This window comes from Budorcas taxicolor, chromosome 17 (assembly GCF_023091745.1).
Source record: "Budorcas taxicolor isolate Tak-1 chromosome 17, Takin1.1, whole genome shotgun sequence".
Lineage (NCBI taxonomy): Eukaryota > Metazoa > Chordata > Mammalia > Artiodactyla > Bovidae > Budorcas > Budorcas taxicolor.
This window is the reverse complement of record NC_068926.1, coordinates 55,204,324-55,231,243: the sequence shown is the minus strand read 5'-3', so window position 1 is coordinate 55,231,243 and position 26,920 is coordinate 55,204,324. Positions and strand designations below refer to the sequence as shown.

General features: G+C 54.3%; 1 protein-coding gene across 2 annotated transcripts in view; it reads right to left on the bottom strand.

Moving 5' to 3' along the window:
- Window positions 1-26,920, bottom strand: part of SH2B3 (SH2B adaptor protein 3) — a 35,064-nt gene that overhangs the window by 6,810 nt on the left and 1,334 nt on the right. For both annotated transcript variants that reach the window (XM_052654550.1, XM_052654551.1), the window contains exon 2: window positions 17,406-18,206. In XM_052654550.1, coding sequence (XP_052510510.1) covers window positions 17,406-18,179 — 774 coding nt within the window. In that variant the 5' untranslated portion in view covers window positions 18,180-18,206. The remainder of the gene's footprint in view (window positions 1-17,405; window positions 18,207-26,920) is intronic.

Below are 26,920 nucleotides of genomic sequence, written 5' to 3'. Positions count from 1 at the left end.
TTCCAGGGATACCCAAAATGGGAATGCAGACAACCACTAGAACACAGACCTGAGTTTCACTTGCCACAAATTTGTACCTGAGCTTCCTAGCAGCCAGTGCAAAGAGGCATTCTCCAAGAAAAGGCAGCCACTTATGCATGGATCCCATGCACAGCAGCCATTAAAGGCTCTGAGAAGAGCTGCCGCTGCTGCTGAGTCGCTTCAGTCATGTCCGAGAAGACCTGAAGCAGAGAAACCTGAATCCATGTGTTCCCCACCCAGTGGCCACCAAGTGTCTGGCTCAGAAACCCATCGGGTCTGCACAACCACTGCAAGCAACTTCCCCATCCTGGGTTTTTGGAATTAGACGTTCCTGGCCTTCAGTCCCAACTCTGCCTCAGCCTCCATGGACAAGTGACTTGCCTCTCCTGGCCTGAGTCTCCACTTTTGTAAAGTGGGCTAACGGTGCCCCTCTACCCTCCAAGAAGATGTGGCAGGACCATGTGTATGGGCACTGCGGGGGCGGGGAGGGGGGAGATATGGAAAGGTCCCAGGGATGTCACAGGGCGGGGATGAGCACAGGTCTTGGGAAGTCAGTCTTAGGAATACCTGGTCTGCTCAGAAGCAAACCGCTCTCCTGAGGAAACTCAGCTTTCATGGCTGTCCCCACACTGAGTCTGTGAGCCCGAGGCAGCCTCCCTGCTCCCTTCCCATCTCGTGCCTTCCACGGGGCACAGTCACCGGCTTTAAACGTTTGCTGAGTGCTCTGCAGAGTGGAGAAGGGGGAAGGGAAAGACACTGGAGGCCAAGAGTATGGCAGGAGCCAACAGCCAGGGACCAGTAAGTGGAGCCACATCCACAAGACGGCAGGGGAGTTGTCTGTGGCAAGAAGCAGTACCAATAGGCCCCTTCACTCCACCCTTTAATGAGCACGTCCTGTGTGCCAGGCACTGGGGCCTGGTCTGTCCATCCAGGACATTTGAACTATTGAATTTACAGATCTGCACCATTTCCAGAAATTGCAAATACTGCAGAAAAGAGCATCGTCTCGAGGAGTGGAGGTACCAGGACCAAGGAAATTGGAAGGTCACTGCTCCAGGGTGGATCTCCCGTGATCCTCTGAGAGCATCATGCTCTGAGCCACCTGTCTTGTTGGAGGAACATGGTGGGCGCCTCCCCTGACGCCCCCCCAGGAGCCCACACGTGGCTGTTGTTTTATTCTCCACTTCACAAATGAGCAGCCAAGGCTAAGAGAGCCTCCTACATTACAGCCAGTGGGCCTGGATCCTTTGGAGGTCAGCCTGGGATCCGTGTTTACCCTGGGTGCATCTGAAACAGCATCTTTAGGGGGAAGGCTGGGCAAGGAACCGCACTTCCTCCCCAGGCACAAGTGATGGGAAGGGCAGGGAACACAGCCCACCCCACAGAACACACAGTACTGGACCCTGGGGCCAAGGGCTTGAGAATCAGCTGGCCTGGATTCCAGTCCTAAGCAGTTCGTAGCGGGGCTCGGGGAGAGGGCTCTGGATTCCAGTCATAAGCAGCTCCTGGGAGCAAAGCATGGGTGCTCACAGGGAGCCCCACTAAGGTGAGGCATCAAAAAAAGGTAGCATCTGGAACCCTGAGAGATGGGCAGCATGAAAACTGAGTTGCTGTGCAACAGTCCTATCAGCGCTCGTCCCAGACACATCCCGAATCGAACGACTTCTCATCCTCCTCCTCTGCTGAAAACTCTTGCCGGGGCTTCCCTGGTGGTCAGTGGCTAACATTCTGCACTCCCAATGCAGAGGGCCCAGGTTTCATCCCTGGCCTAGGAACTAGGTCCCACGTGGCTGCAACCAAGTATCACACACTGGAAGTGAAGACCATCACATACTCCATGTGCTGTTACTATGACTAGCCACTGCCTGCCTGCAGAGAGAAAGTTTAAAAAAGGGACTTCCCTGTTGCTCCAGGACTAGGAGTCCATGCTTCCAACGCAGGGGGCCTGGGTTTGATTCCTGGTTAGGGAACTAGATCCCATATGCTGCAACTAAGAGCTAGTGCAGTTAAATATATTAAAAAAAAAATAAACCTGTGGGCCTCACCTTGCTGGGCCTCACCATGGCCCATGAGATACTGCCAGACCTTGTTCCTGTTAACTCCTTAACCTCACCTACCCTCCCTCTTTCTCACCCTGTTCAGCCACACTGGCCTCCACTCTGCCTTCAATGTACCAAGCATGCTCCCACCTCGGGGCCTTTGCACCTGCTGTTCTCTCTGTCTGAAAGGCAGTTTTCCTGCATCTTTACGGATCGGCTCTTCTTGGACGCAGGTCTCAGCTCAAGGATTGCTGTCTCGGGAAGGCCTCTGACTACTGTATCCAGACACACACAGTCACCACCCCAAAACCCCCTTCACTTCACTTCCTCCACTGCCTTATCCACCTGTGAAATGTGCTCTGGGAGACCTGGTCTTGTCACATCCCCAGGATTGAGCACAGGGTTGGGAGGTTGTAGATGTTCGACTTTAGCCCTCAACAAATATTCATCACAGGCCCCTTGTCTGCCAAGTATCGTGTGTTAGGATCAGTAGGCACAGGATACAGCCCCCAACGCAGACCCCCACCCTCTCGAGGACTCTAGGGGAATGACAGGGACTCAGCGAGGCAAGGATGGAGGACACAGGTTGGGCCTCAAGGGTCTTGAGCCAGCTCAGGGAGAGCCCTGGCTGAGAGGAAGGCCCTGGACGCCTCAGGGAACACGGGTCAAGCCGACGATACAGATGGAGGAATGGGAGCCCTGACCGGCAAAATTCAGTTGTCCCCAGCCATGGAGAGGAGTCAAGTGGAGCTGGGGCTCAGACCCTTGTCTATGTAGTCCCCAAGCCCACAGCACCGCTGCCATCCAGCTCACACACCACCAGGCCTGATCCAAACTGCTGGTCTCAGCAGAGAAAACCTCTCCTTCAGGGAGCCTTCTCTGATCACTACGTTGTGGTCAGTGCAACTCCTGTGCCTCTCCCACGGCACGGGTCTTATCAGAGCTGGCCATAATTTCCTGATGGTGCCGCTGCCCCCACCATCTGACTGGGAGTTCCTCTGGGGGTGGGGACAGGGCACCAAGCCTTGTTTCCAGCTGGGGCCCAGCACCAGGTCCAGCCTGGAGGAGCTCGAGAGAGTGTCTGTCAGATCAATGGGTGAGGGTAGATGCCTGGGGCCCCAGCCCTCAGATGTCTAGGAAGCAGAGGCAGATGTGGAGGTGTGGTGAGTTATCTCACCCCCTTGTTCCCCTGCTCCCTTGGGGGCAAACTGAAGGCAATGAGCTCAACAAATGTTTAGCTGAACTACAGGGCGCAGGTCATTTCCTTCCTCTGTCCCCAACCGGGGGGACACAGACACACACACATACCCTTTGAATGCTTGCTTCCAGCCACTTTTTCTCCATGTGACCCTGAGCAAATCACTTCACTTGTCTGTGCTTTTGTTTCCTCATCTGTAAAATGGAGACGGTGATGAGGCACATGCCTAGGGCTTCTGTATGTGCAACCTGTCAGTTGCTTGGAGTACACAGGAGTCTCCCAGGTCTCCTCCTTGGTCTGGCCCTGTTGTCTCAAGCTTCCGTCTCCCCATAAGAGAGCAGGAAAGGGATGGGAGATGCTTCTATAAAAGCCACAAAGATCAAGTCGGCTTCCCCTTTCTGGCAAGTGAGAGCCCACCGGTGCCAGAGGCAGAGCTTTTCCCGAGCTGGCACTGACATAGGGAGATGCCCCCCACCAATATAACAACCTTGCCCAGAGTCCCCATCATTTCGCCTCCCTCCCCTGGGCAGGTGGCACCCCTAGATCACACCCTTAGTGACCAACCACGAGAGTGGGGGCCTGTGCCCCCTCTACTTCTGGACCCGGACAGGCCCCAAGAAGGCCCTGTAGGAGGGGTAACTAGCTAGAGGTGTTGAGAAAGACATGGGCTGGAAAGTGAAAGTGAAGTCACTCCGTCGTGTCCGACTCTTTGTGACCCCATGGCCGGTAGCCTACCAGGCTTCTTGGTTCATGGGATTTTCCAGGCAAGAATACTGGAGTGGGTTACCATTTCCTTCTCCAGGAGATCTTCCTGACCCAGGGATTAAACCCAGGTCTCCAGCATTGTAGGCAGATGCTTTACCGTCTAAGCCACCAGGAAACATGGGCTGGAGGCTTGTCTAAAGCCCCACCTGCAGTGAGCTCCCCTGCAAGCCTGTAAGGTCCCCTCCACATGTCAGAAATGCAGACTCACAGTGACACGGACATAAAGCCCCCTCTCAGAGAGATGGAGACCACCCCACACAGAATCACAGTGACAGGGACACAAAGCCCCTCTCAGATGCTGGAGCAACCTGCCTTCCAGAGACGGAGATCCCCATGGAGAGAGAGTGCTCCCCCCGACCCAGATATGCACAGAACCAGTCTGGGATCCCCCTGACAGCCATCCAAACCCTGAGATGCGGCCCCCAGCTTCATACTGAGTGGCCAAGTGTGGAGATGGGCATGCACTTCTACTCTTAGGCTAGCCTTGGGGAACCACCCAGGACTAGTGGTGAGGGAGTGGCCTGTGGCTGAAGAGAGCCCACTCCTGGAAGTCACCCTCCCCACACCCCCTCATGGGCATGGGTGCACTAGGGAACCAAGGTGCTTATGGGCCTATGGGCATCTCACCAGCTGACCTTGCCTGCCTCCCCCTCAGGGTGACAGCGGTCCACCCATGACCTGGCCTGGGGAGGCCTGTCCTGGGATGGGGCCTTGCAGAGGTGGGAACAGAGGGGCCAGCGCCACACCGTCACAAGCCAGGCTGCGGGCTGCACCTTTCCTCGGCACCACTCCTGGCCAAAACTTCCAGCAGAGTAGAACCAACCACTTTCCAGACCATGGAGCTGCTCAGTGGCTAGCCTGCATCAGCTCCCCTCTGTCAGTTTCCTGCTGGAGGACAGAGGAGGGTCTCTGGGAGTACCAAGCCGGCACCTAGGCCTGGGCCCACTGGGGGCCCCGTCAGAAGCCCCCTGCACCCCGCCCCTTGCCGGCTGCAAACCAGCTGCCACCAGCCCACGCACTGAGCGACCACTTCCTGCTCCGAGCATCCCACCAGGATTCCTCCCTGCCCTACATGGCTGCGGAGCCGCAAAACCCCTGCACCCTGTCCCCATCCACCTTCACGCCGACTGCCTTCCTCACGCGGTGCCCCTCTGGCCGCCACAAGGCCAGGACACCCGGGCCTGGAACACTGGGCTGTGTCAGCCCCCAGACAAAGGGGAAGCTGTGGCTCCCAGAGGCCCCACCACCCACCCAAGCCCCGAGCAGGAGGGTCCCGCCTGGCGTGCCACCAGGCACTGCCCCAGGTCTTCCCACTGCATGGGAGGGTGTGCTCTGTGTTCTTGGGAAAGCAGAGGGGACCCAGAGCTGGCTGGCCACCCCCCAGGGCCTTTTGCGCTGTGCCTGCCTCCCAGCCCCGTGGTGGAGCCAGCTAGGTGGGGGAAGCCCCTTACCCCAGCAGCACAGCCCTCAGCTGCACCCTGGGGCCCCTGTCAGCTCTACGCCTGGTGAGGGTGGAAAAAGATGTGGTTAAGCAACAACAAATAACCTCTGTCACCGGCCTCTGATAGGGGTGTGCACTGGAGGGAGGGGGGCTCGTCACCACCAAGATCCCCAAAAGCCCCGGACGGTGGCTACCGCCTGCCTTCGAAGAATGATGATTCAGAATAAGAGGTGAAAGCGAGGACCTCTGGGGCGCAAGGGGGCTGTAGGGCTGCCGGGGAGGCTCAGAGTCAGCTGAGCAGAGCCTCAGGCCAGGCTGACAGGGAACCAGGGCACCAGCCAGGAGCCCCAGAGTCGGCGGGGCCCACTGAGGCCGCAGTCTCCACCCTTCCCAGCTCGGTCTGCCAAGAGTTCTTGTCATTATCCTCAGCCCCTGTTCAGTGATATGCCTTGACACACAGCATCTCACTGACACCAAAGAACAACAGGAAATTGCACCAGCCACAAAGAATAAAAGCCAGTTGGATTAAATAATTAAATGTGAAACATAAAACCGAGACAAAACTGGAATAAAAGAACCTGAATAATTATCTGATCCCAGCCCTAACACAAAAAGCAAAGAACAAAATCATGAAGGAAAAAAATCAACCATATGTCACTGCCCAGACTTAAAAACCCTCATAGTCTGAGAAGCTCAGAACCAGTTGAAAAGTCAAATAGCAAAGGAAATATTTGCAGTGTGTGATAGCACCAGGGTCCATGTAAAGAGCTCCTGCAGGTTAGCAGGGAAGAGGCAGGCAGTGCAAGAGAGGCACACACAGAGTTAATGGCCTGTAAGTCACAGAAAATGTCTACAGCCAAGAAACATAAGAGACAGTCAAAATCCGCGGGGACAGAAACCAGGGTTAATGGCTGCTAAGGGCTGGGGAGCAACACTAACAGGTACTGGGTTTCTGAGTGTGGTGATGAAACAAGGTGATGCAATGTTCTGGAATTAGTGATGATGGCTGCATACACAGTGAATATGCTAAAAACAACGAATTGCACTGTAACATGGTGAATTTTATGCCATGTGAAGTATATCTCAAAGTTCTTTAAAAAGAGAAATGGTCCATTCCATTCATAATCAGGACAAAATAACCACTTCACCTGGTAGCTGGCAAACATTTTTAAAATAAGCACTACTGTTTGAAGATGTTTAAATGAGTATAGCTTTTCTAGAAGGCTCTTTGGAAAGGATGTATCAGAAGCATTAGAAATAGCTCGTGAGCACATGAAAAGATGCTCAACCTCATTAGCCATCAGGGAAATGTAAATCAAAACCATTCAACTATTCGAAACCATTGTAGGATGACTACAATCAAAAACAGCTATAGTAAAAAGTGTTGGTGAGGATGTGAAGAAGTTACAACCTTCATACAACCTTCATACATTACTGGTGGGAATATAAAATAGCGCAGTACTCTGGAAAATAGTTTAGCAGCTCCTCAAAATGTTTAAAGGGAGTTACATCCAACAATTCTACTCCTAGGTACATACCCAGGGAGAAAAAGAAATACATCCACACAAAAACTTAACTCACAAATGTCTGCAGCAGTGCTTTTCATAATCACCCGAAAGTGAAGACAACCTAATGTCCATCCACTGAGAAATGGACATACAAAATGCCATCTAGCCATACAATGGAAAATCACTGGACAATAAAAAGGGACAAACTACTGACACGAGCTCCAACATGGACAAGCCTTGAACACATGCTGCTGAGTGAAAGACGACAGTCATGGAAGACCACACACTGTCTGGTTCCATGTACATGGAAAGAACAGACTAAGCCAACCCAGGGAGACAGAAGAGACGAGCGACTGCCTGGGGCCGGGGGAGCGGAGGGATGAGAAGTGATTGCTGATGGCTACAAGGTGTCTTTTGGAGATGAGTGGTGGTGAGATGAGAAAGTGGCCTTTAAACCATGGAGACAGTTGTACAACCCTGTATATATACTAAAAACCACTGTACCCTTTTAAACAGGTTAATTTTATAATCTGTAAACTATATCTCAATAAAGCTTTAAGAGAAAACACATGAGAAGTGCTCCTGAAGCCTTCCAGCCAGCACTTCCCTCTAGCAACGTAGCCTAAGGAAGTAATCAGAGATGGGCAGCAAGACTGATGTACAAGATGTTTGTCACAAGGTATCTACTTGAGCAAAAAAATTAGAAATGGTTGAAACAGGAGTCTGGATAATCACAGATAAATATATCATGGCCTATGTAAATGAAATATTGTGCAGCCATTATTTTAAGACATTCTTTAAAATTTCTTAAGAAAAAAATGTTCGAGACATGTTAAGTGAAAAAAAAAAAAAAAGGGGGGGGGGAGGATGAGTGTGTCAGTCCCATGAGGGCTTGGGGTTTTGTCCAAAAGTTTCTGCCTGTTTCCAGCATGCTGGGCACACGGAAGGGGCTCCCTCTATAACTACTGAATGAAGAATTAGTGAATGCTGATGGAGCTGCAATTTGGGGGGAAAGTTCAAGAAAGAAATACAAGAGAGGACAGAGACGTTGACTGGGATTGAAATGCTCGTTTTCTCTGGGTAGTTGAATCATGGGTGGTTTTTCGGTGACTGTTCTATCATTTCTGCCCTGAGCTTTCTAATTGAAAAAACAAAACCAGAAACACCAGGAACTCAAACGTGAGGGCCCTCGGTAAGGTAGACAGTTTCCTAGATTACATGGAGATCTGAAAAGAGACGCGGTCTGTCCTCCCGTTCCAGACGGTTCCCTGGAGAGAGGTTCTCTCTCCATGCTGTGGACTTCACACTGGGCCGCAGTCAGGATTCGCATCCGGCCCGGGAAGGGGCGGGGGGGTCAGACACAGGGAGGGAGGACCTGGAGACCAGGTCTCGCCGTGCTGGCCCCTGCCCCTATCCACCGTCATCCACTGGTTCCAGAGACTGAGCAGTCAGTGGGGTCCACGGCCCGAGGACAGCAGTGGCCTCCACCCTAGCTCGGAGGGGAGAGAGAAAAAGGGGTGTGGGCCCCAGAAAGGAAGCTGAGGCGGCCCCTCCTGCCTTGGGGAAGGAAGCTACCCCGCCCCCACCCCAGTGAGGGCCAGCGCTCAGAACCAGAGATCTCTGCTCTGCATTTTGGTTTCCTTTTCCATTCACAAAGAAGTGGGTGGGGGATTTCCAGCAGGCCCAACTGGCTATCCGTGCTGTCCGATTTGCCCAGGGAGGGCCACTGGGAGTGGCAGCCAGGTGGTGGCCTATCCCAGGGAGGGCCTCTGGGGACCCAGCTCGGGGGTCTGTGACTTCCCACGCAGGAAGCCTCTTCCACTGCCCCTCAGGGAGGAAACACCTCACACCTCGTGCCAGGCCCTCCAGGAGCCAGGTTTTGACTCAATCACCCAGCGAGGGCAGGACTGACATCCCATTCTCCAGAATGGGAAACCGAAGCCAAAACAGGCCAGGTTTTCAGCCCAAAGCCATATAACAAGGAGGCAAGAGCCACGATCTGAACCCAAACCTGTCCTTGTGCCCTGCCCCCTGGCCACCAAGTCCACAGCGCAGACTCCACAGTTCTGCATCTCCACACACGGTCCCCCAACAAAGGAAAACCAAAGAGCAACTTCCAAGAAGCTGGCAACAGCCACAGGCCAGAGGAGCAAGGGGATGAGGGGATGATAAATGACTGTCATTCGCCGCCCTCCCCCTGATGGATTCAGGGGCACTTTCCAGTCTCGGGATTCACAGAATTTGAGCTGAAAGGAAGCACACCGATACCATCTGCCCGTGGTTTCAGCGTGGTTGGGGGTTTCTTCTAAGCGGCAAAGTACTTTTCAAAAAATGATGTTACACAAAACCCCAATAAGGGGCAGACAGGGTGGCTGTGTGCGCGGTTGGGGGCCCCACAGGAGCCCTGCCTACCACCACCCCTTCCTTCCTTCCCCCACCAGCCCTGGAAGGCCCAGATCAAGCCCCTTGGTTGCCCGTTTCATAGCTCAGAGAGGCACGGGGAATCACCTGGGTCACAGCAGTCCCGGCAGAGCGAGGACAGAAACCCCATCTCACCCAGAAGCCTTTGACACCTGGTCCTCCTGGGAAGGTGGGACTGGGGATGCACTCGCCTTCTACACGCCTATCTCCCCAGGGATCATCGGGGTTCTGTCTGGGCCCACGAGGGTCTGCTGGGCTGCAGTGGGTGGTCTCTGTGCCCGTTAGGGGGTTGACACAAGCCCTGACTTTGGCAGGCCCACAGCAGACTGCATCCTTGCTCTTCCACCTGCCAGCTGTGTGGCCCTGGGCAAGTCTCTCTACCTCTCCATGCCTGTTTCCTCTTAACAGACAGTGTCCTCCCTGTCCCCACCTGCCAGTGTTTGTGGTGGTTGCATGGGATGTGTCGAATGCAGCGCCCACCGTGCTGAAAGTGACTAGTAACAAGTAGCAGCTGCAGCAGCTAAGCCTGGCTGAGACCCCCTGCATGGGGCCGGCTCTCGCCGCCACAGGGACAGCGGTTGGTTCACCATGGCCCTGCTGTGGGTGCCGCCACTCAGCTCTTTGTACTTGAAGAAAATGAGGCACCGAGAGGGCCAAGTGCCCCTCCCGAGGCTGTGCAGTGCAGAAGGGCAGGGACGGGACTCGGGCCCAGGTCTGTCCAAGCCCCCAGGAGGCTGCCCCTCCCGCCCACATGGCCGCTTCCTGCCCAGCCCTCCTCTTCCTCCTCGCACTCCTGCCTCCGAGAGGAAACCGCCGGGGGCCGGACGTCCCTCTCTCTCTGCTTCCTCTTTCCCACACTCGGGCACGGGCTCTGGGCTCAGCCCCCAGGGTCCAGCGGTGGCTCCTTCTGCATCTTGGGGCCTCAGTTTCCCCACCTGGGAGGCAGGCAAAGCGGAGTCAGGGGAGTTTGAGGGGCTAGTTGGGCAATGCCCTCACCCCCAGGCTGCGCTCAGACTCAGCCCCTTCATCATCTAGGCTGCTCGCCAGGAGCACCGACTGCTCCCAGCCAGGTCCCCCGCCCACCCAGTCAGCACCTGCAGGATCCACAGGTCACGACACGTATGGGCGCCAGGACCACCCCCATTTTACAGATGAGGAAACTGAGGCCCTGTCACTTAGCTCAGAAGCAGCAGAGGAGGAACGACTCTGAACCACACTGCCCGACGGCCCCCAGCCACCCTAAGGACCAGTTGGTCCAGCCACTGCCAACTGACCTACTTCCTCTTGGGGCTACAAGGGCTGGCAGTGCAGGAGGGAGCTCAGGGCTGTGGGCCGAATCCCCTAGGATCCCCCACCTCCTTCCTCAACCGCTTCTCTGGGCTGAGCAGCAGAGGCCAACAGCAGGGCACGCTGTGCAAGAGGGACCCAGGGGAGTCCGGGCCTCAATGTGCCCAGCTGTAAATTGGTGGCACTGGACAAGATGGCCATGGGGAACCTTTTCAGGTCTGAGAACTCAAAACAGACCCCCCCCCCCCGGCCCTGCCAACCCCCACCCACCCAGGTAGGGCCCCTGGCTAAACACCACCAGCTCCACCACCCATGATAACAGTAAATCCTCTGGAGACTCACTGGGCACCAGGTGCAGCCCAAATGCCCAATTCCCATCCCGTCTCCGATGCTCTGAGCTATGCGACTGTGGACGAGTCACCTCCCCTCTCCTGAACTCAATTTCCCCATCTGTGATATCGGGGTAATCGCTGCAGCCCCCTCACAGGGCTGCTGTGAGGGGTAAATGAAGCCCAGACAGTTAAGTGCTTAGTATATAACAAGTGCCAAACAGATGCTGCCTAAAAGGGCGTTTTTCAACAGCACCTACTATTAACAGAAGTCCATCAGTACTCCCACAGTACAAATGAGAGAAACTGAGGCTCAGCCCTCAGACCGGGCAAAGCTGGCCAGACTCTGAGACCCCCTCAGCCAAACCAGGCCTGGACATGTGGGGAAACTGAGACTGGAAACAGCAAAGGGCTGGCCCTCAGGCCATGGCCCGCCCAAATGCGCTCCACTGAAAATGGATTCCAGCTCCTAGGAGAGCCCTGCCCCCCAGGCTAGCCAACCCCAACCCCTGTAATTGCTCCCTGACCTTGGGACCCACCCCTCACCCCAGTCAGGTTCTCCCTCCGCAGGGGCCAGGCTGGGGTGCACTCCAAGTGAGCCTGGCCCAGCACTGCCAAATCCACCAATTCATATGAGAAACCAGAAGTTGGGCTCTTATAGGAAACCTCTCCATTTTATGGTTTGTAAATACTGGCAATCAGTCCATCTTTCTTGTTTGTAACTGCCGAGCAGGATGGCACCTCTTAGGCCTGGCCTGGCCAGGAGCTGGTGTTCTGCACCCCATGGCTGGAGGGGGGCCGTTCAACAGTGTGGCTGGGGGCTCAGGAGTAGGGACCCTTGGGAACAGGGTTCAGATCTCCTTAGCAGCATGATCCTGAGTTTCTTTGCCTCTCCCGGCCTTGGTTGTCCTACCTGTCACATGGGCCGATAAGCTTGACCTCATGGGAAGGACTTGAGGGTCAAGTGTTTAGGGCAATTCCTGGTGAGTAGTAATGTTCACTTAAGGAAACATACTGCTTCCTCAGCAACCCCCAGCCTGAGCTCAGAGATGCCTAAGGGGAGGGAGATGCCACAGAACAAGAGGGTCTTCTAGGAGAAGGACCGCGCCACATTCTCCCAGACACCGGAAGGCCACAGGCGGCCCCAGAGGGTTTCTCTAGCCCGTTCCCCCTGCCGAGCAGGTGTCACACCCGCCTCTGGCCCTAAATCCTTCACATGCTCCCACTGCTCTCCGTGTGAAACCTAAAATCCTCACAGTGCTCCCTCAGGCCCCGCCCAACCCAGCCCGGTCACCTTTCCAGCCTCACTCCTCCTGCCCTCTACTCCAGCCCCTGGCTGCCTGGCTGTTCCTCCAAGTCTCCTGGTTCATGCCCACCCGGGGGCCTTCCCACTTGCCGTTTCCTCAGCATGGGACTCCTTCACCCAATCTTCCAGGAGTGGCACCTTCGATCATCCCAGATGTCACTTCCTGCCAAGGGGCCTCTGATGACCACCCCCCAGGGACAATCCCCAGCCTCCCCTGAGGGCCAGCGCACAGAAGGAAGGGTTGTCCCGGCGCCCCCCCACCCCACCTGCAGTGATGCCACTGAAACTAGACTTTGGACTTTGGGAATGAACTACGCTTGTCTCCTCCCACCCCCTCTGAACATCCACTGCAGCAACCTGTGGCCTCCGCTTACACACCGCCTATAATGGCTGGCTCCCTCCCACCACAGCCCTCACGGTGACCCTTGAGCCCTGGCTGCTGCTATCACGCCTACTTTACAGACAACTAGACTGAGGCTGTGAGTCGAGAATTGACTGGCCCAGGGTCAGAGGCACTGGTCAGAGGCGGAGCTCTGACCCAACTCCAGGGGAGGCACACCCATGAGCTGCCGACCACCTGGCCTCAGACTTCCGGGGGAAGGGCGGGTGCACGCCCTGAGTGATGTCCCTGGGCAGTGCCCTCTCTCACTTCTTGTCCTCCAAGCCTCTTCTGCCTGAGCACCATCCAAGTGACAGAGCTCAGGTGTGAATCCAGAGCTCAAGCCTTTGCTGTCACACCCTCCTTTGCCTTTCTTGACTTTTTTTCAGCTGCCCCGGCATGTGAGTTCTTAGTTCACCTGCCAGAGATGGAAGCTGTGCCCTCTGCACTGGAACCCACAGAGTCTTAACCACTGGACCATCAGGGAAGTCACTGCCTTTGTTTAAAGTTGCTCCCATAGGGGTGGGGTTGGGGGGGATGAGAGAGAGGCTCAAGAGGGAGCTGATACATGTATAATTATGGCTGATTTGTGTTGTATGGCAGAGAGCAAGACAACATTGTAAAACAACTTTCTTCCAATTAAAAAATAAATCAAGAAGTTGCTCCCATAGACAACTCCAGGGTCAGAGGTCAAGGCTACCCACGAGGCAGGCACACTCAAGACTTCTAGTCTAGGTATCTTCAGCCTAGACTGCATGCTCCAAGTCACTCCAGGAAACATTCAGAAGAGCCCCAGGCTGTTCTAATCCCGAAGGGAAGCTGTCAGCAGCGGACAGAGCTAGAACCTGCTCAGACACCCTGTGGAGGGAGTGAGAGATACCCCAACAGGGCTCCTTACTTTGGGGGGGACACCCCAGGTCACACAGCAACTACCAAGCCTATGAAAGAGGCCCAGGTGGCCTGGGGGGAGGGGCGAGCCCAGGGACCCAGCTGCCACCCCCAGGTCCACTTCTCCGGGGCCAGACACCACTTCTGAGCCCTAACGACTCTGACAGGTGCTCTGACCCTGGGCTCCTGAAGAACAGGAGCCTTGATCGTGCATCCCAGCCAGACACCAAGGGCCCAAAGCAGTAAATAAATCTGCACTGACTTATTACCAAATAATAAGTCCCCAAATCATTTCACTACCACAACAACCACAACAACCAGAAACACCAAGCCTTCCCTGTGCTGGGCGCTCAGCAGTGACGCCCTCCCAAGTAACACAACAGCCACGCAAAGTGCGAACTCTGAGCAGCTCAGCTCGATAGAGGAGGAAGCGGAGGCCCAGAGAGGTGACAGCACCTGCCTAAGGATCTGCAGCTGAGAACGAAGCTAATTCATTGTTTGAACTTGGGTCTGCCTGACTCCTGGCGCTGGGTTTTCTAAGACGGTTTGTTTTAAGAAGCAGCAGTTCTTAAAAGTTTTACAGGGAATCGCACGTTATCATGCAGGTAAGACCATGTATCTGGGATGTTATTTGCTTTTCATGGTGTCAGAGCCTTGAGACTTTTTAAAACAATGAGTAAAAGTTTTTATCTGCACTTTCCAACGGCTTCATGTTACATGTGGAATAAAATACTAACTCTTCACAGGACCTCCTCCCCCACGAGCCATCTTCCCCTTCTGTGACCCCACCACGTTTCTGTGCTTCTTTCTTAAAAATATGCAAAATCCTTTCCCATCTCCGTGCCTTTTCCCTATGCTCTTCCCAAAACCCAGCGATTCTTATCTCAGTAAGAGCTTAGTTCAGGGACTTCCCCAGTGGTCCAATGGTTAAGAATCTGCCTGCTAATGCAGGGGATGTGGGTTCGATTCCTGGTCTGTGAACCAAGATCCCACATGCCACAGGGCAACCAACCCCGTGCACCACAACTACTGAGACCACGCGCTCTGGAGTCTGAGTGCCTCAACCAGAGAGGCCCACTCACTGTAACAAAGACCCAGTGCAGCCGAAAAAAAGGTCTCAGTTCCAAAGTCACCTCCTCAGAGGCAGCCCAGTGGTTAGGACTCCATGCCTCCTCTAATGAGGGTGCAGGGGTTCAATCTCTGGTTGTGGAACTAAGATTCCCACAAGCCTCACAGCACAGTTGGGAAACAAAAGAAAAGTTACCTCAAGATTCACAGTTAAACTTTGGTGATTAAGACAGTGTGGTGTTGGCATAAGGACAGACACACAGGCCAATGAACAGAAGGTCCAGAAGCACACAGATGGACGCTAGATTCATGCTGACAGTAGCATCACATGCGATCCAATGGGAAAAAGAGGGTCACATCAGCATGCAGCGCCAGAACCGGAAGAGCTGTGACCCCTACCTCACACCGTAATTCAGGATGGATCTTGTGAAGGCCTGTCAAGATGATTCGGCCCAAACAATAAAGCTTTTAGAAGAAACGACAAGAAAGAGCTTCATGACCCTTGGCAGGCAAAGATTCCCTTAATGGGACAGGAAAAGCACTAACCATAAACGAAAGCAATCGATAAACTTTAGCCTACATTAAAATCAAGAACTTAGGTTCACAAAAGGATTCCATTAAAAGAGTAAAAAGATAAGCACAGTGCAGAAGATATACGGACAAAGAAAGTGCCTTCAGGATATATAAAGACTATAAATCAATAAGAAACAGACAGACAACTCAATAAAAATGACAAACACTTGAAAAAAGAGCCAGTCCCACTGGCCAATAATCACATGATAAGGCACTTAATTTCATGGGTCATCTGGGAAATACAAATTAAAGCCGCAATTTGAGGTACCAGTATACATCCACTGAAGAGAAGAAAAAAAGACTCATACACTGCTGATGAGGATGCAAAACTGTGCTGTCAATTTGGAAAAAAATTTAGAAGTTTCTTACAAAGTTAAACCTGCACTTACCATATGGCCTAGCACTTCTAGGAATCTACCAAAGGGAAATGGAAGCATATGTCCAGACAAAGACCTCAGAACAAATTTCATTACAACATGATTTGTAAAAGTCCCAAAGCAGAAACAATCCAAATATCCACCAATCGGTAAACGGATAAACAAACTGAAGGACATCCATACAACAGACTGGATTTACTCAGCCATAAAAAGAAACAAACTCTAGGGCATCCAAGAGCATGAGCGAATGTCCAGAACATACTGGGTGAAGGAAGCCAGACATAAAAACCAACGTAATGTGCAACTCCGGTCTTCCTAGGTTGCCCTAGTGGTAACCCGCCTGCCAAGGCAGGTTAGATGTAACAGATGTGGGTTCTATCCCTGGGTCAGAAAGATCCCCTGGAGGAGAGCATGGCAACCCACTCCAGTATTCCTGCCTAGAGAATCCCATGGACGAGCCTGGCAGGCTGCAGTCCATGGGGTCCCACAGAGTTAGACACAACTGAAGTGACTTAGCATGCACACAGAGACTGTGCGATTCCATTTATATGAAGGTCAAAAGGGAGAAATGCAATCCATAGGGGCATGAGTCAATGTGGGGGGTGCTGATGTGGAAGAGGTGTGAGGAAGCCCCCCAGGGCACTAGGCCACTGGGTATACAAACAGAGATCCTTGTGAGGTTTCAGACGCACTTCACACGGCTCAGCATGTGAGTATGACGCCACAGTGAAGTTTAAAAAGGAAAGGTACTTCACACAAGCGGCTTCCTTGACAACATCCCATCCCACCCCCCAAATTAGAACCTCCTCCCAGAGGTTCCATTTCTTTCTTTCAGAACACAAGATACAATTTATAATTCCAAGTTCATTGGTCATTTTACTCCTTCAATAGCCCTACCAGGACGCCAGCTTCCCCAGCAACTAGTGCTGAGCAGTTGCTCAACAAGTATTTTTTGAATGAATGAATAATTGTTGGTCTCCTCCACCCGGACGGTGACACCCCCAGGGCTGGGATCTGCTTTGCTCACTCTCTAGACTAAGGGCCTAGGACATAACAGAACCACAAAGAGAAGGGAATTTAAAGGCCACGGGATCCCATCAGCTTGACACATCTGGTCAAAGATGCAGTCCTGCAGGTGTCCAGACGACAACAACCCTTCAGCCTCAACTGCACCACTGGAATTGTGTCCCAAAAGACAAAAAAAAAATCTAAACTTCAAAGAAAGTAAGACATTCACAAAGCATGGAAGGCCTCTAAGGAATTCCACCACAGTTTTGAACTCCTTAGGAGAAATCCTATTTGTCAGGGTCAACCGGGGTCAGGCTTTTCAGGACCCTGACCCAGGCTGCCACCGGCCCACATGATGCCCATCTATGGTGTCCCTGGATATTCTACAAAATCCCTGACCAGTGCTGCTGAAAACCGCCAAGGCCGCTGGAAACGAGGCTGAAGAACCATTCATCACAGCCAAGAGGTACCTAAGAACACGTGACTACATCGAACTTGGTGTCCTGAGGCAGAAAAGGGACCTCAGGGGAAAACCAGGGGAATCCAAAGGACCCTCAGAGTCCAGTTAACAGTCATGTTCCAACGTTTATTCCTTAATTATACGACGAATGTGCACGGCACTGTAACAAAGAAACACGAAGCAAAACTGAGTGTGGCGTCTAAGGGAGCTCTGTACTATCTAAAAATGGGAAATGATTCTCTGAGGGAACAGTTCACTTTTTAAAAGTCCCCTGGGCACTCTGCGGCCATCTGCTGGGAAAGTGTCACCACCCGGAGCCACGTGCGCAGGGTCTTACCTTGGGCGGGTCGAAGAGCTCGAGCAGGCGGTCTGCGCCGTCGGGGCCCGCGCGCCGCAGCGCCAGCCGCCCCCGCTGCCAGCGCGCCCCGCTGTCCATGGAGGCCTCGTCGGCCAGGCTGTACCGCAGCGTCGCCTCCTTGAGGGCCTCGGGCGGCGGCTCCCGGGCCAGGCTCCAGGGCAGGAGCTTCCTGGCCAGGCCGGGCCTGGCCGGGGCCTCGCCGGCCTCCCCGTTGGTGGCGACGGGGCCCGCGGGCAGCTCGCCGGCCGAGCGGTGGCGGAAGATGTGGCGCAGGCTGTGGCGCAGGTGCTGGAACGAGCAGGCGGCGGCCGGCCGCGGCGGGGCCAGCTCCTCGGAGCTGCGGGCCTTGGGCAGGCCGGGGGCGGGGGCGGCGGAGCTGGCGCCCGGCTCGGCGGGGGCCGCCTCGGCCTTGGCCGGGGACCCGCGGCCCGTCTCACGGTAGTCGCGCACGGGGGCGGCGGGGGCGGCCCGGGGTGCCGGCGGCCCGGGCGCCCGGCCCTCGCGCACTTCGCGGCAGAAGTAGCGCTGGAAGAGGTCGGTGAACTGCAGCGACACGAGCTCGGCGCGCAGCGGCGCGTGGTGCGGGTGCTCGCGGGCGAAGAGCCAGTACTGCCGGGCCAGCTCCCGGGCCGCGGCCACCGCGTGCAGCTCGCAGAACTCGCTCCAGCCCCGCGGGGACGGGGCGGCCGCCGCCGAGGTGGAGGCCGAGGACGCAGACGAGGCCGAGGAGGACTGCAGGGTGGGCCCGTTCATGGCGGAGACCGAGGTGGAGCGGCCAGGCTGAAAGACACGGTGGGGAGTGCGCGACAGAGGAGGGAGTGGACGGCTGGGCAGACCACCACAATACCACCGCCAGAGATGCTGGTCACCAGGCACTACCTCAAAAAGCGAAAATTTCCTTAATACTCAGTGCTGGTGAAGATACCAAAATGAGCACTCCCCTACAATGTTGCCGGTACTGGGGGAGTACAGCCTTTTGGGCCGGCAGCTTGGGAGGATCATTTTCAGACCTAGTAATTCCCCTTGTAAGTATTCAAGAGAAACAGTTTCCCACCTGAGCAGAGAGACATGTACAGGACAATCCCCTTCCAGGTGTTTCCTGCCCCAACATTTATAATAGGGAAAAAGTGCTGTGCTTAGTTGCTCAGTCTTGTGAGACTCTTTGCGACCCCATGGATTGCAGCCTGCCTGTCTCCTCTGTCCATGGGATTTCCCAGGCAAGAATACTGGAATGGGTTGCCATTCCCTTCTCCAGGGGATCTTCCTAACCCAGGGATCGAACCCAGGTGTCCCACATCACAGGCTGATTCTTTACTGTTTGAGCCAGGGAAAGGGTAAATTCAATCTAAGGGCTTCCTAGGTGGCTCAGTGGTAAAGAATCCTCCTTCCAATGCAGCAGTTGGGAAGATCCCCTGGAGAAGAAATGGCAACCCACTCCAATATTCTTGTCTGGGAAATCCCATGGACAGAGGAGCCTGGTACGCTACAGTCTATGGAGTCGCAAAGAGTCACACACGACTGAGCGACTAAACAATGAATACAACCTAAATGCCTATCAGTCAGAGACTGGTGAAACAAACTGTGATACATCTGCAAGCCGGAATGTGCTACAGCATATTCCAAAAGGAAGAAGATCTATGCTACCATCTTGGGAAGTCTCCAGGGCACAGCATTAAGGGAAAAAGCAAACCACTTATCAATAGAAACCATTCATGGTCCCATTTACAAGAACATACAAAGCAAAACTACAAATTCTATGTGTACATAAATGTATTTAAGAGATGGGCAAGAAAGATGTGGCTGGAGCAAACCCATGCAGCAATAGTAGTGACCTGTGGGAAAGAGTCAGAAGTTGGGGTGCAAGAGGGGAAGCAACCAAGAAAGATTCACTTGTCTCTAGAAAATCTGGTTAAGAACATGGCGCCTGGAGCCTAGATTCAAATCCCACTGCTTACGAGTTGTTACCCTGGTTTGTGATGTCTTTCTGCCTTGCTTGCCCCATCTGTAAAATGGGGACCATGTTGCACCTACCTCATAGAAGTGTTATGAGGATTCACTGAATTAAATGGAAAGGCTTTGGAACCTAAGGAAAGCCTAATAAGTCTTGTAATCAATGTTACAATAAGAGTGTATTACTGGTGTCAATAAAAATAAACATAAAAAGATGAAAAGGAATAAATTAACAAGACTCATAAGGGGTACAAAGGTACTTCCTGCTCTGATGGGGGAATGTTGTGACAGGTGACCCTTGCCTGTTCATCGCAACTGGGGCTCCTACACAATTGAAGTGCAGAAGCCCCCTACCCTCTGCTGTCCACGGTGCTGAACCCTGGCCCTCTCTCGTTACCATCAGTACTGTCCTTCCTTCCAACTGAGCCAGGTTGGGCCTGGGCCCCTGCTGAGGACCACATACTCATGGATGTCTACTCACCCCACCCTGATATTACCAAGGACTTACTGTGTGCCTGGCACTGTGCTAGGCCCTAGGGATACAGGAGCAAACCAGAAAGACAGAAATTCCTGCTCTCCTGGAGCTACATTATATACAAACACAGAAAAGTACTGGCTTTGTGCCTCTCATCAGACCTCTCTGAACCCTAGTTTCTTCATCTGTCAAATGGGGAGCAGCACAGTATCCACCTTCTATGACCCTGAAAGGAGTCCTTGTAAGGGGACTCACGGTGAGACTCTGAACCTAGAAACTGGGGTTCTTTCTGCCCCACCCCATTCTACATCTCCAGGTCCTGGTGGTGACCCCGCAGCTGATCACAGCAGCACAGCCCAGAAGGCATGGAGTGGGTGCCACTGCTTCAGCTGGGAGGGTGCTGTGCACACACTTGACGACTTTGCACATTACAGGGCCCTCGGCAGCTACACAGTAGGCACTTTGTACACAGTGGGCAGAAGGGAAGGAAGAGGGGTCACATGTGTCCTTGGCCACCACACTCCAAGAAAACCACCCTGTCGCTGAAGGAGAGGGTTTTACCTGAAAGTATGGGTGACCTCTCCTTGGCTAACCCCTTGGCAACCGCACACCTTGACACAGCACTGTGCTCACAGGTTGGGGAACCAGATTCCAGACCCGAGCGCCTGTCCCATCCACGAGACCCTGTGTGGTTGGCCCTCACACTGGCTGCTGCTGGGCCACTGCATCAGGTGTCCCTGTGCCCTGCCTGCTCCCAAGCTGCTTCCAGTCTTACTCGGAAGCCTTCCTTGAGCTCACTGGTGACTGAGTCCTGAACTTGTCTTTCAGCACACATGCTCTCATTCAATCACTGTGATTATTTAATGAGTGACTCTCTCCCCCACCAGACTGTGAACTCCACAATGCCAGGAGCCACTTCCAGCCCCAACCCCAAGTCCTAGCATGCAGCAGGAGCCCAATAAACACCTGCTGAATGAATGAAGGTAGGAATACAAGAAGCTGGCTGGATTTGCAACCTCTGGCTCCTCCAGCAGGTGTGTGGTGGCCAGCATTCACTGATGAGCACTTCTTGCTGGGCCAACCCACTGCCTAGGCACCCAGGCCTGTCCCTTTGTCTGGAACACCTGACCCTGTCCACCCCTGTACATCAGAGACCTGAAGCCCAGCTGCAGGACCAACCCTGGGAAAAGCCTTCTCGGAACAGCTGTGTTCACTGCAAGCTCCCTCACCACTCAGGCAGGGGCCAGCAGCCCTCCTCACTGGGCCCCCTACTCCAGTTCCCCACAGGAAGAGTGGTGTGTACTCAATACTTGCTAAACATCAGGCATTTTTCTAACTGCTTTTGCAAAACATTAACTTTCCCAGGCTTAACAACAGCACTAGCAGGTAGGGTCAATAATTGCTCCCATTTTACAGGTGGTTAAACTGAAGCACAGAGCTCCCATTGCTAGCAATCAATGCAAACCCCACACAGAAGCCCCCCACAAAACACCTGGTCAGTGCCTAAATGCACACCACAAGGAAGACTTACTGCCCAGTGAATGATTATCCAGAGGAGAAGAAAAAAGGCCTCACTCAGGTCTTCCTGGTGGTTCAGACAGTAAAGCATCTGCCTACAATGCAGGAGACCCAGGTTCGATCCCTGGGTCGGGAAGATCCCCTGGAAGAGGAAATGGCAACCCACTCAAGTACTCTTGCCTGGAAAATCCCATGGACGGAGGAGGGTGCTAGGCTACAGTCCATGGGGTCGCAGAGTTGGACATGACTGAGTGACTTCACTCACTCAGGTCCTGCTGGAGTCAGGAGGCCTCAGCGACTCTGAACAAGAGGTTGGAAAATAGCCACAGGGTGAAAATTTTAAAAACAACAATAAATGACGCTATTTCACGCTACGTGCCCTGCTCTGTGCTAAATACTTTGCATTTTTTCACTTGTTCATTCCCCATCAGCAGGGGCAGTCCCAGCATTATGCCCATTTGATGGATGAGAAAGCCAAGGTGAGGGAGGAATGGTCTGTCCAGGGTCACAAGGCGCATGAGGGGCACAGCTGGGATTAAAAGCCTGTTCAGTTGCCGGGAGCACCAGCTATAGTGAGCAATACTGCTCACCGTCCACCTCCCTCAGCATCTGCCCCCAGCAGCCAAGGGCCACGGCACTCCGGCCCACTCCATGGGGCATGTCAGAACAGCCAACTCCAGAAATGCTAAAGTTGCATGAAGTGGTGAATTCCCAGGGTTGAGGTAGGCTGCTGTTTGACAGTCATACTCTTACAATCATGCCCCTGACCTTCATGGACTGACAGAAACCCACAATGAGCCACAAATGAGCTCTCCACGGTGGAGATACCAACCAAATCTGGGTTCACATCCTCATTCTGCCACTTCCTCACTGTGTGCTGCAGAAGAGAGGGCTCCCCTCCCCATCTGTAAAATGGGTTCATGTTTTTCTCTGGACATTCACTACGAGCATTCTAAGAACTGATATCTGTGGGGTCCTCGGCACAGGGCTCAAGGAACAAGTGGCTGCTGCTGTTGTTATTGTTCGAAAAGAGGGGTGCCAGCTCCAGAGAATGTCAGACCCGCCTGCTGTAAGAAGCCACAGGGAGAGTCTCACAGGCTTCACTGGCTGGGCCAGGAAGGGGGCAGGGCAGGGGGGTGGGTCACAGGAGTCTGAACACAAGGCCTTCTCAGGGGAGAAGCATTGCTTAGGCAGCTCCGGCAGGAGCTCTGGGCAGGAAGCCACCAGCCAGAGCACTCAGCTGTGGCCTGTGTTGGGGAGGGGGCCACGCCTGGGAGCTTTCCTGGCCAGGGCAGGCAGCCAGGCCACAGGAAGGTGGTCCCCTCTTTGGGCCCTGGCCCAGGAGGTAGCATTTACTGAGTGTTTACTATGTGCCAGACACAGAGGAAGAGCAACTGATCAGATCACGCCAACCCTGGGAACAGGGCCTAGAAGCTCTTGGCAGGAAAAGCAACTACGAATCACCTGTGGGTTCCCAGGAGCCCCCCAGGCTTCAGCTAGCAGGTATGAAGAGAGGGGTCTTTGGGGCATTTTTTCCCCCTCCAATCCCCTCCCCACCCATGGGAGCATCTGGGAATCTGGGCAACCAAAGGGATGAATAGCCGTCACAGAGGGCCTACAAGTCCGGGGGGTCCCTCCCACCTCCTCATCCAGGGCTTTGAGGACAGCGAGTTCTGCTGGATAAGGAAGTAGGGGTCCAAGATCTCCCCAAATCCCCCAGCAGGGTAAGGGACAAGGATGAGGCAACAAGGAGAGAGAGATGGGATTGCATCCTGGCGCCCCACCACCAATTCCCCACTGCACACCCACAGAGGTGGGGGCAGCTACCTCTGTGCCCATACTGGGGCTCATGTCACGGGGGAGGGGAGGTGGGTCTGCCTTTCAGGCCCCCAAGTTTAAAACAAGAGTGTCCACAGCATCCCTGCTAAGGGCAACCTGGTGAGGTTAGCCAGTGCTTGGCGGTGACCCTTTGTTAAGGCAGATAGCAATGCATCCTACAACAAGCCTCAGGACCGCAGAGACTGAGGCTCAAAAGCCTCTCCTCTGTCCAATCACCCCAGGTAATAATGGAATCCGGGGAAGCTAATATTTCCTGCTTCATTATCAGGCCCAGGTGCAGAGAAGGCCCTTACCCACCTGTGGGAATTTCACCTGCCAAGGCTCAGGGAGAATATTTTAAATTGTGTCAAGTGAACTTAAAATGAGCCAGTTCAGAGCCTCCATCCGCACCCAGGTCTACAGCTCACAGATGTTTGGGCAGGAAGTCTTACACCTTCTGAGGAAGACACCTCCTCCAAGGAGCCCTCCAGGTTCATTCCAGGCTGCTGGAAGCATTTCTGCCTTTCCTGCCTGCAGCACCGACTTTCTTCGGGAGCCCAGATACCCCCTGTTCAAGAAGGCCCCGAGAGTTGAGGGGATTCCAACATACGGCCTGGCAGGAGGCCCACTGCCCTTTCACACCACTCATGCTGGGTCAGACTGTGGAGGAACCTATGGGAGGTTCAGAGCAGAGGTTCTGAGGCCCTAGGGAGGCTGAGAAGTGGGGTCTCTCCTAGACCACTGGGCAGCCAGGGAGCCCCGAGGTATTCTCTCTGGGGTCGCCGAGTGCCCAAGGACATTCATCACACCAGCGCAGTCTGCCAGAACAGGAAATGTCCTCTGGCTTCCTCTGCCCCCACCCCCGCCTGACACCCCGGCCAACAGCCCAGCTAGGCTTTGGGAGGTGGGGAGAGCCAGGCCCATGCCCCGCCCCCAAGAATAGGCAGAACTCTCTAAGCCACCCCCATCCCAGGACAGGACTTCTTCCTTTAAATGCCCCTGGGTGGAGGAGAGATGGCAGGGCAGCCTGTCAGCTCCACGTGTCCCAAGGCCCCCAGACAGTGTTGCCTCTTCAGGATATCAGGACGGGAGCTCTCAAGCCCTCCCGCTCCTGTGCACCTCTCTCCACATTCATCACCCTCTCTGGGACTCTCCTCCAGTGACACGACAGGAGTGCCAGCTCTCAAAGGACCGATTTTGTGCCAAAGGCCCTCTTTTGCCTCCACCTCCCCTAATCGCATTTCCAGGCCCCCAGCCCCTCAAGGCCACAGCCTCCCCCTCAGGCGCCCTGTGAGTCTGCTCCTGATGAGCCGGGCACAGACTTCCTCCCTCCCAGGCCTCCCTGGGGACATGCAGGGCAGTGGCAGGCTCTCCCCCCCTACACCCCAGCCAGCGGGGTGGGGGCCCACATCCGGGCAGGCCCCCAGGGGCTCCATTGCCTGGTTCATGAGGAAGCCTGCAGCCCGGCCCCCCTAGCCGACCCCTGACAGGGTGGCGTGGGAGGAAAAATCTTCCAGCCATCTGCTCAGCTGCTGGGTTTCCGGACAGGGCGGAGCCGGGGGACACCAGGAGGACTTGCTCTCCTGGGGAAGTGCCCCTTGCCCCTGTGGTCAGGAAGGATGCTGGACTGAGCAGCCCAGGGGTGACCATTGGGACCCCAGAGTCCCCACCAAAGAAGGCTGGTCGTCCAGGTTTCTGGGCCCAAGTCAGTGGGTGTCCAGCTGTGGTTTGGACATGCCCAGTCCCCAAGGGACCTCAGGCCCCGGAAGCCAGGGAGCTGGGGCACAGAGCTCCTGGGTCCAATTAGGCCTGACTCAGCCCATGACCCTAGCTGAGTCACTTCCCCTGGGCAGCCTACTGGCCTCAGTTTCCTCAGGGAGGGCGGGCAGCTGGGAACAGGGTCTGTCTGGGAACAAGCCAACTTGTATTACACCTCTGGACTCTGAGACAGGCTTCTTTCGTCTGCCAGATGGAAGGAACTTCCTGTTCTGCTCCACCAAAGATGCTGACCACCCCACAGCCCCCAGGGGACCATTTTCCCAGGAAACCTGGCAATTAAGTGCCAGTCTCCCTCTCAGGCATTAACAGCAGTAGCTCTTATTAAGCACTGACTGCATGCCAGGCACTGTGCCTGCCTCTTCTCAAAACAACCCTATTAGTGCTCTCATTCATAGATGAGGAAATCCACAGCTCAGAGAGGTTAAGGGACAAGCCCAAGGTCACACAGCCACAGCAATTATACTCAACACAGTGGGAGTCCCTACTCTCTGCCAGGCTCATACCCTTCACATATGAACTCACATATAGGATCATATACCCGAGAGAAGCTGGAACCCCCATTGGGCAGTTGAGGTCCAGAGAGGTCAGGTCACTTGTCCAAGGCCTCACAGCTAGAAGCTGGCAAAGCTCAGATTTGGTTCCAAAACCCATGCTGCTACTGGGAGAAGCAAGAACTGAACAGAGAAGTCCTCTCATTTGAATAACAACAACAACAACAACAACAGTGTCCATTATTAATTGAGTGCCAAGGCCAGCACTGAGTGCCCTATGTGCTCTGTCTCTCCCACTCAGGGTGGGCAGTGCGGGAGAAGGGCAGCTGGAAGGTCCCTCCAAGTGCCTCCATCACTGCCCCCTCTGCCCCCGAGGAAGCTCTGTCCAGGAGGCGGCACAGCCGGACCCAGACACCCAATGGCGCCTACAGGCTGAACCCCTGCAGGGCCCCCCAGCACCTCCCGGGCCCAGGCTACTGCTGTATTGCAGTAGTTCTACAGGTACGAATTTATGTTAGAAAGTTCCCTTTAACGGAGAAGGATCAAGCCCAGGATTCAAAAGAAGGGCGGAAGGGAAGGAGAAGGAAAACAAGGCACACACAGCAAGATAACAACAATCTCTTCCTTATTACTATTCTTCCTCCTGACCAAGCCATTCTAAACACTTCATGAATTCACTCATTTATGGTTCCAATGACCCTAAAGAACTAGGTACTAATATCACACCCATTTGACAGATGAAGAAACTGAGGTGGGGCCACAGAGCCGGGATTCACCAACATCTCACCCTGTCCAGGAACTCCAGAATTCTCCTCCCAGAACTCAGGAAACCCCAGAGCTGCTCGCGCAGGTGGTGCTCAAGGGATGCTGATGAACAAACATTCCACAGCCAGTAACAATAACACTAATGATGGTAATGAGGAAAATCACCACCACCTGTAATTGAACCTTTCCATGCCAGGCTCATTATATGCCTACCACAAACCTATTATTACCTCATTTCACACAGGGGGAAACCAAGGCTTACAAGTGTCACTTGCCCATGCCCTCGGCTGGGAAAAAGCAGTGGGGGTATGGAACCTAAGCTTCCACGACCCTCCTCTGTCACTGCTGAGCCCCTGAAGGAACTCAGGCGCCAGAAGCTGATTCTTTAGTCCAGCCCCTTCCCAGCTGGCTCCTCCACGGCCCACAGAGACTCACACGAGTTCTAGGAATGTTCACCCTTTGGCTCCAAAGGATTTTCCCTCCCAGAGGGGGGTTGTGGGAAAAAGCTCAGAAAAAGTGTATTAAAAACCCATCCAACTTCCCCAACGGGCCCTGGCCTCTCATCTGCTGACCCCAGCCTGACAAAGGGTCTCAGTCCGCTTTCCACCCCCTACAGCTGGGTCTCTGGGCCCCAGGGGGCCTCCAGGGCTGTTTCCGTTCTGGCAGCCAGGTCAGTGATGGGAAATTCAGACACAGCT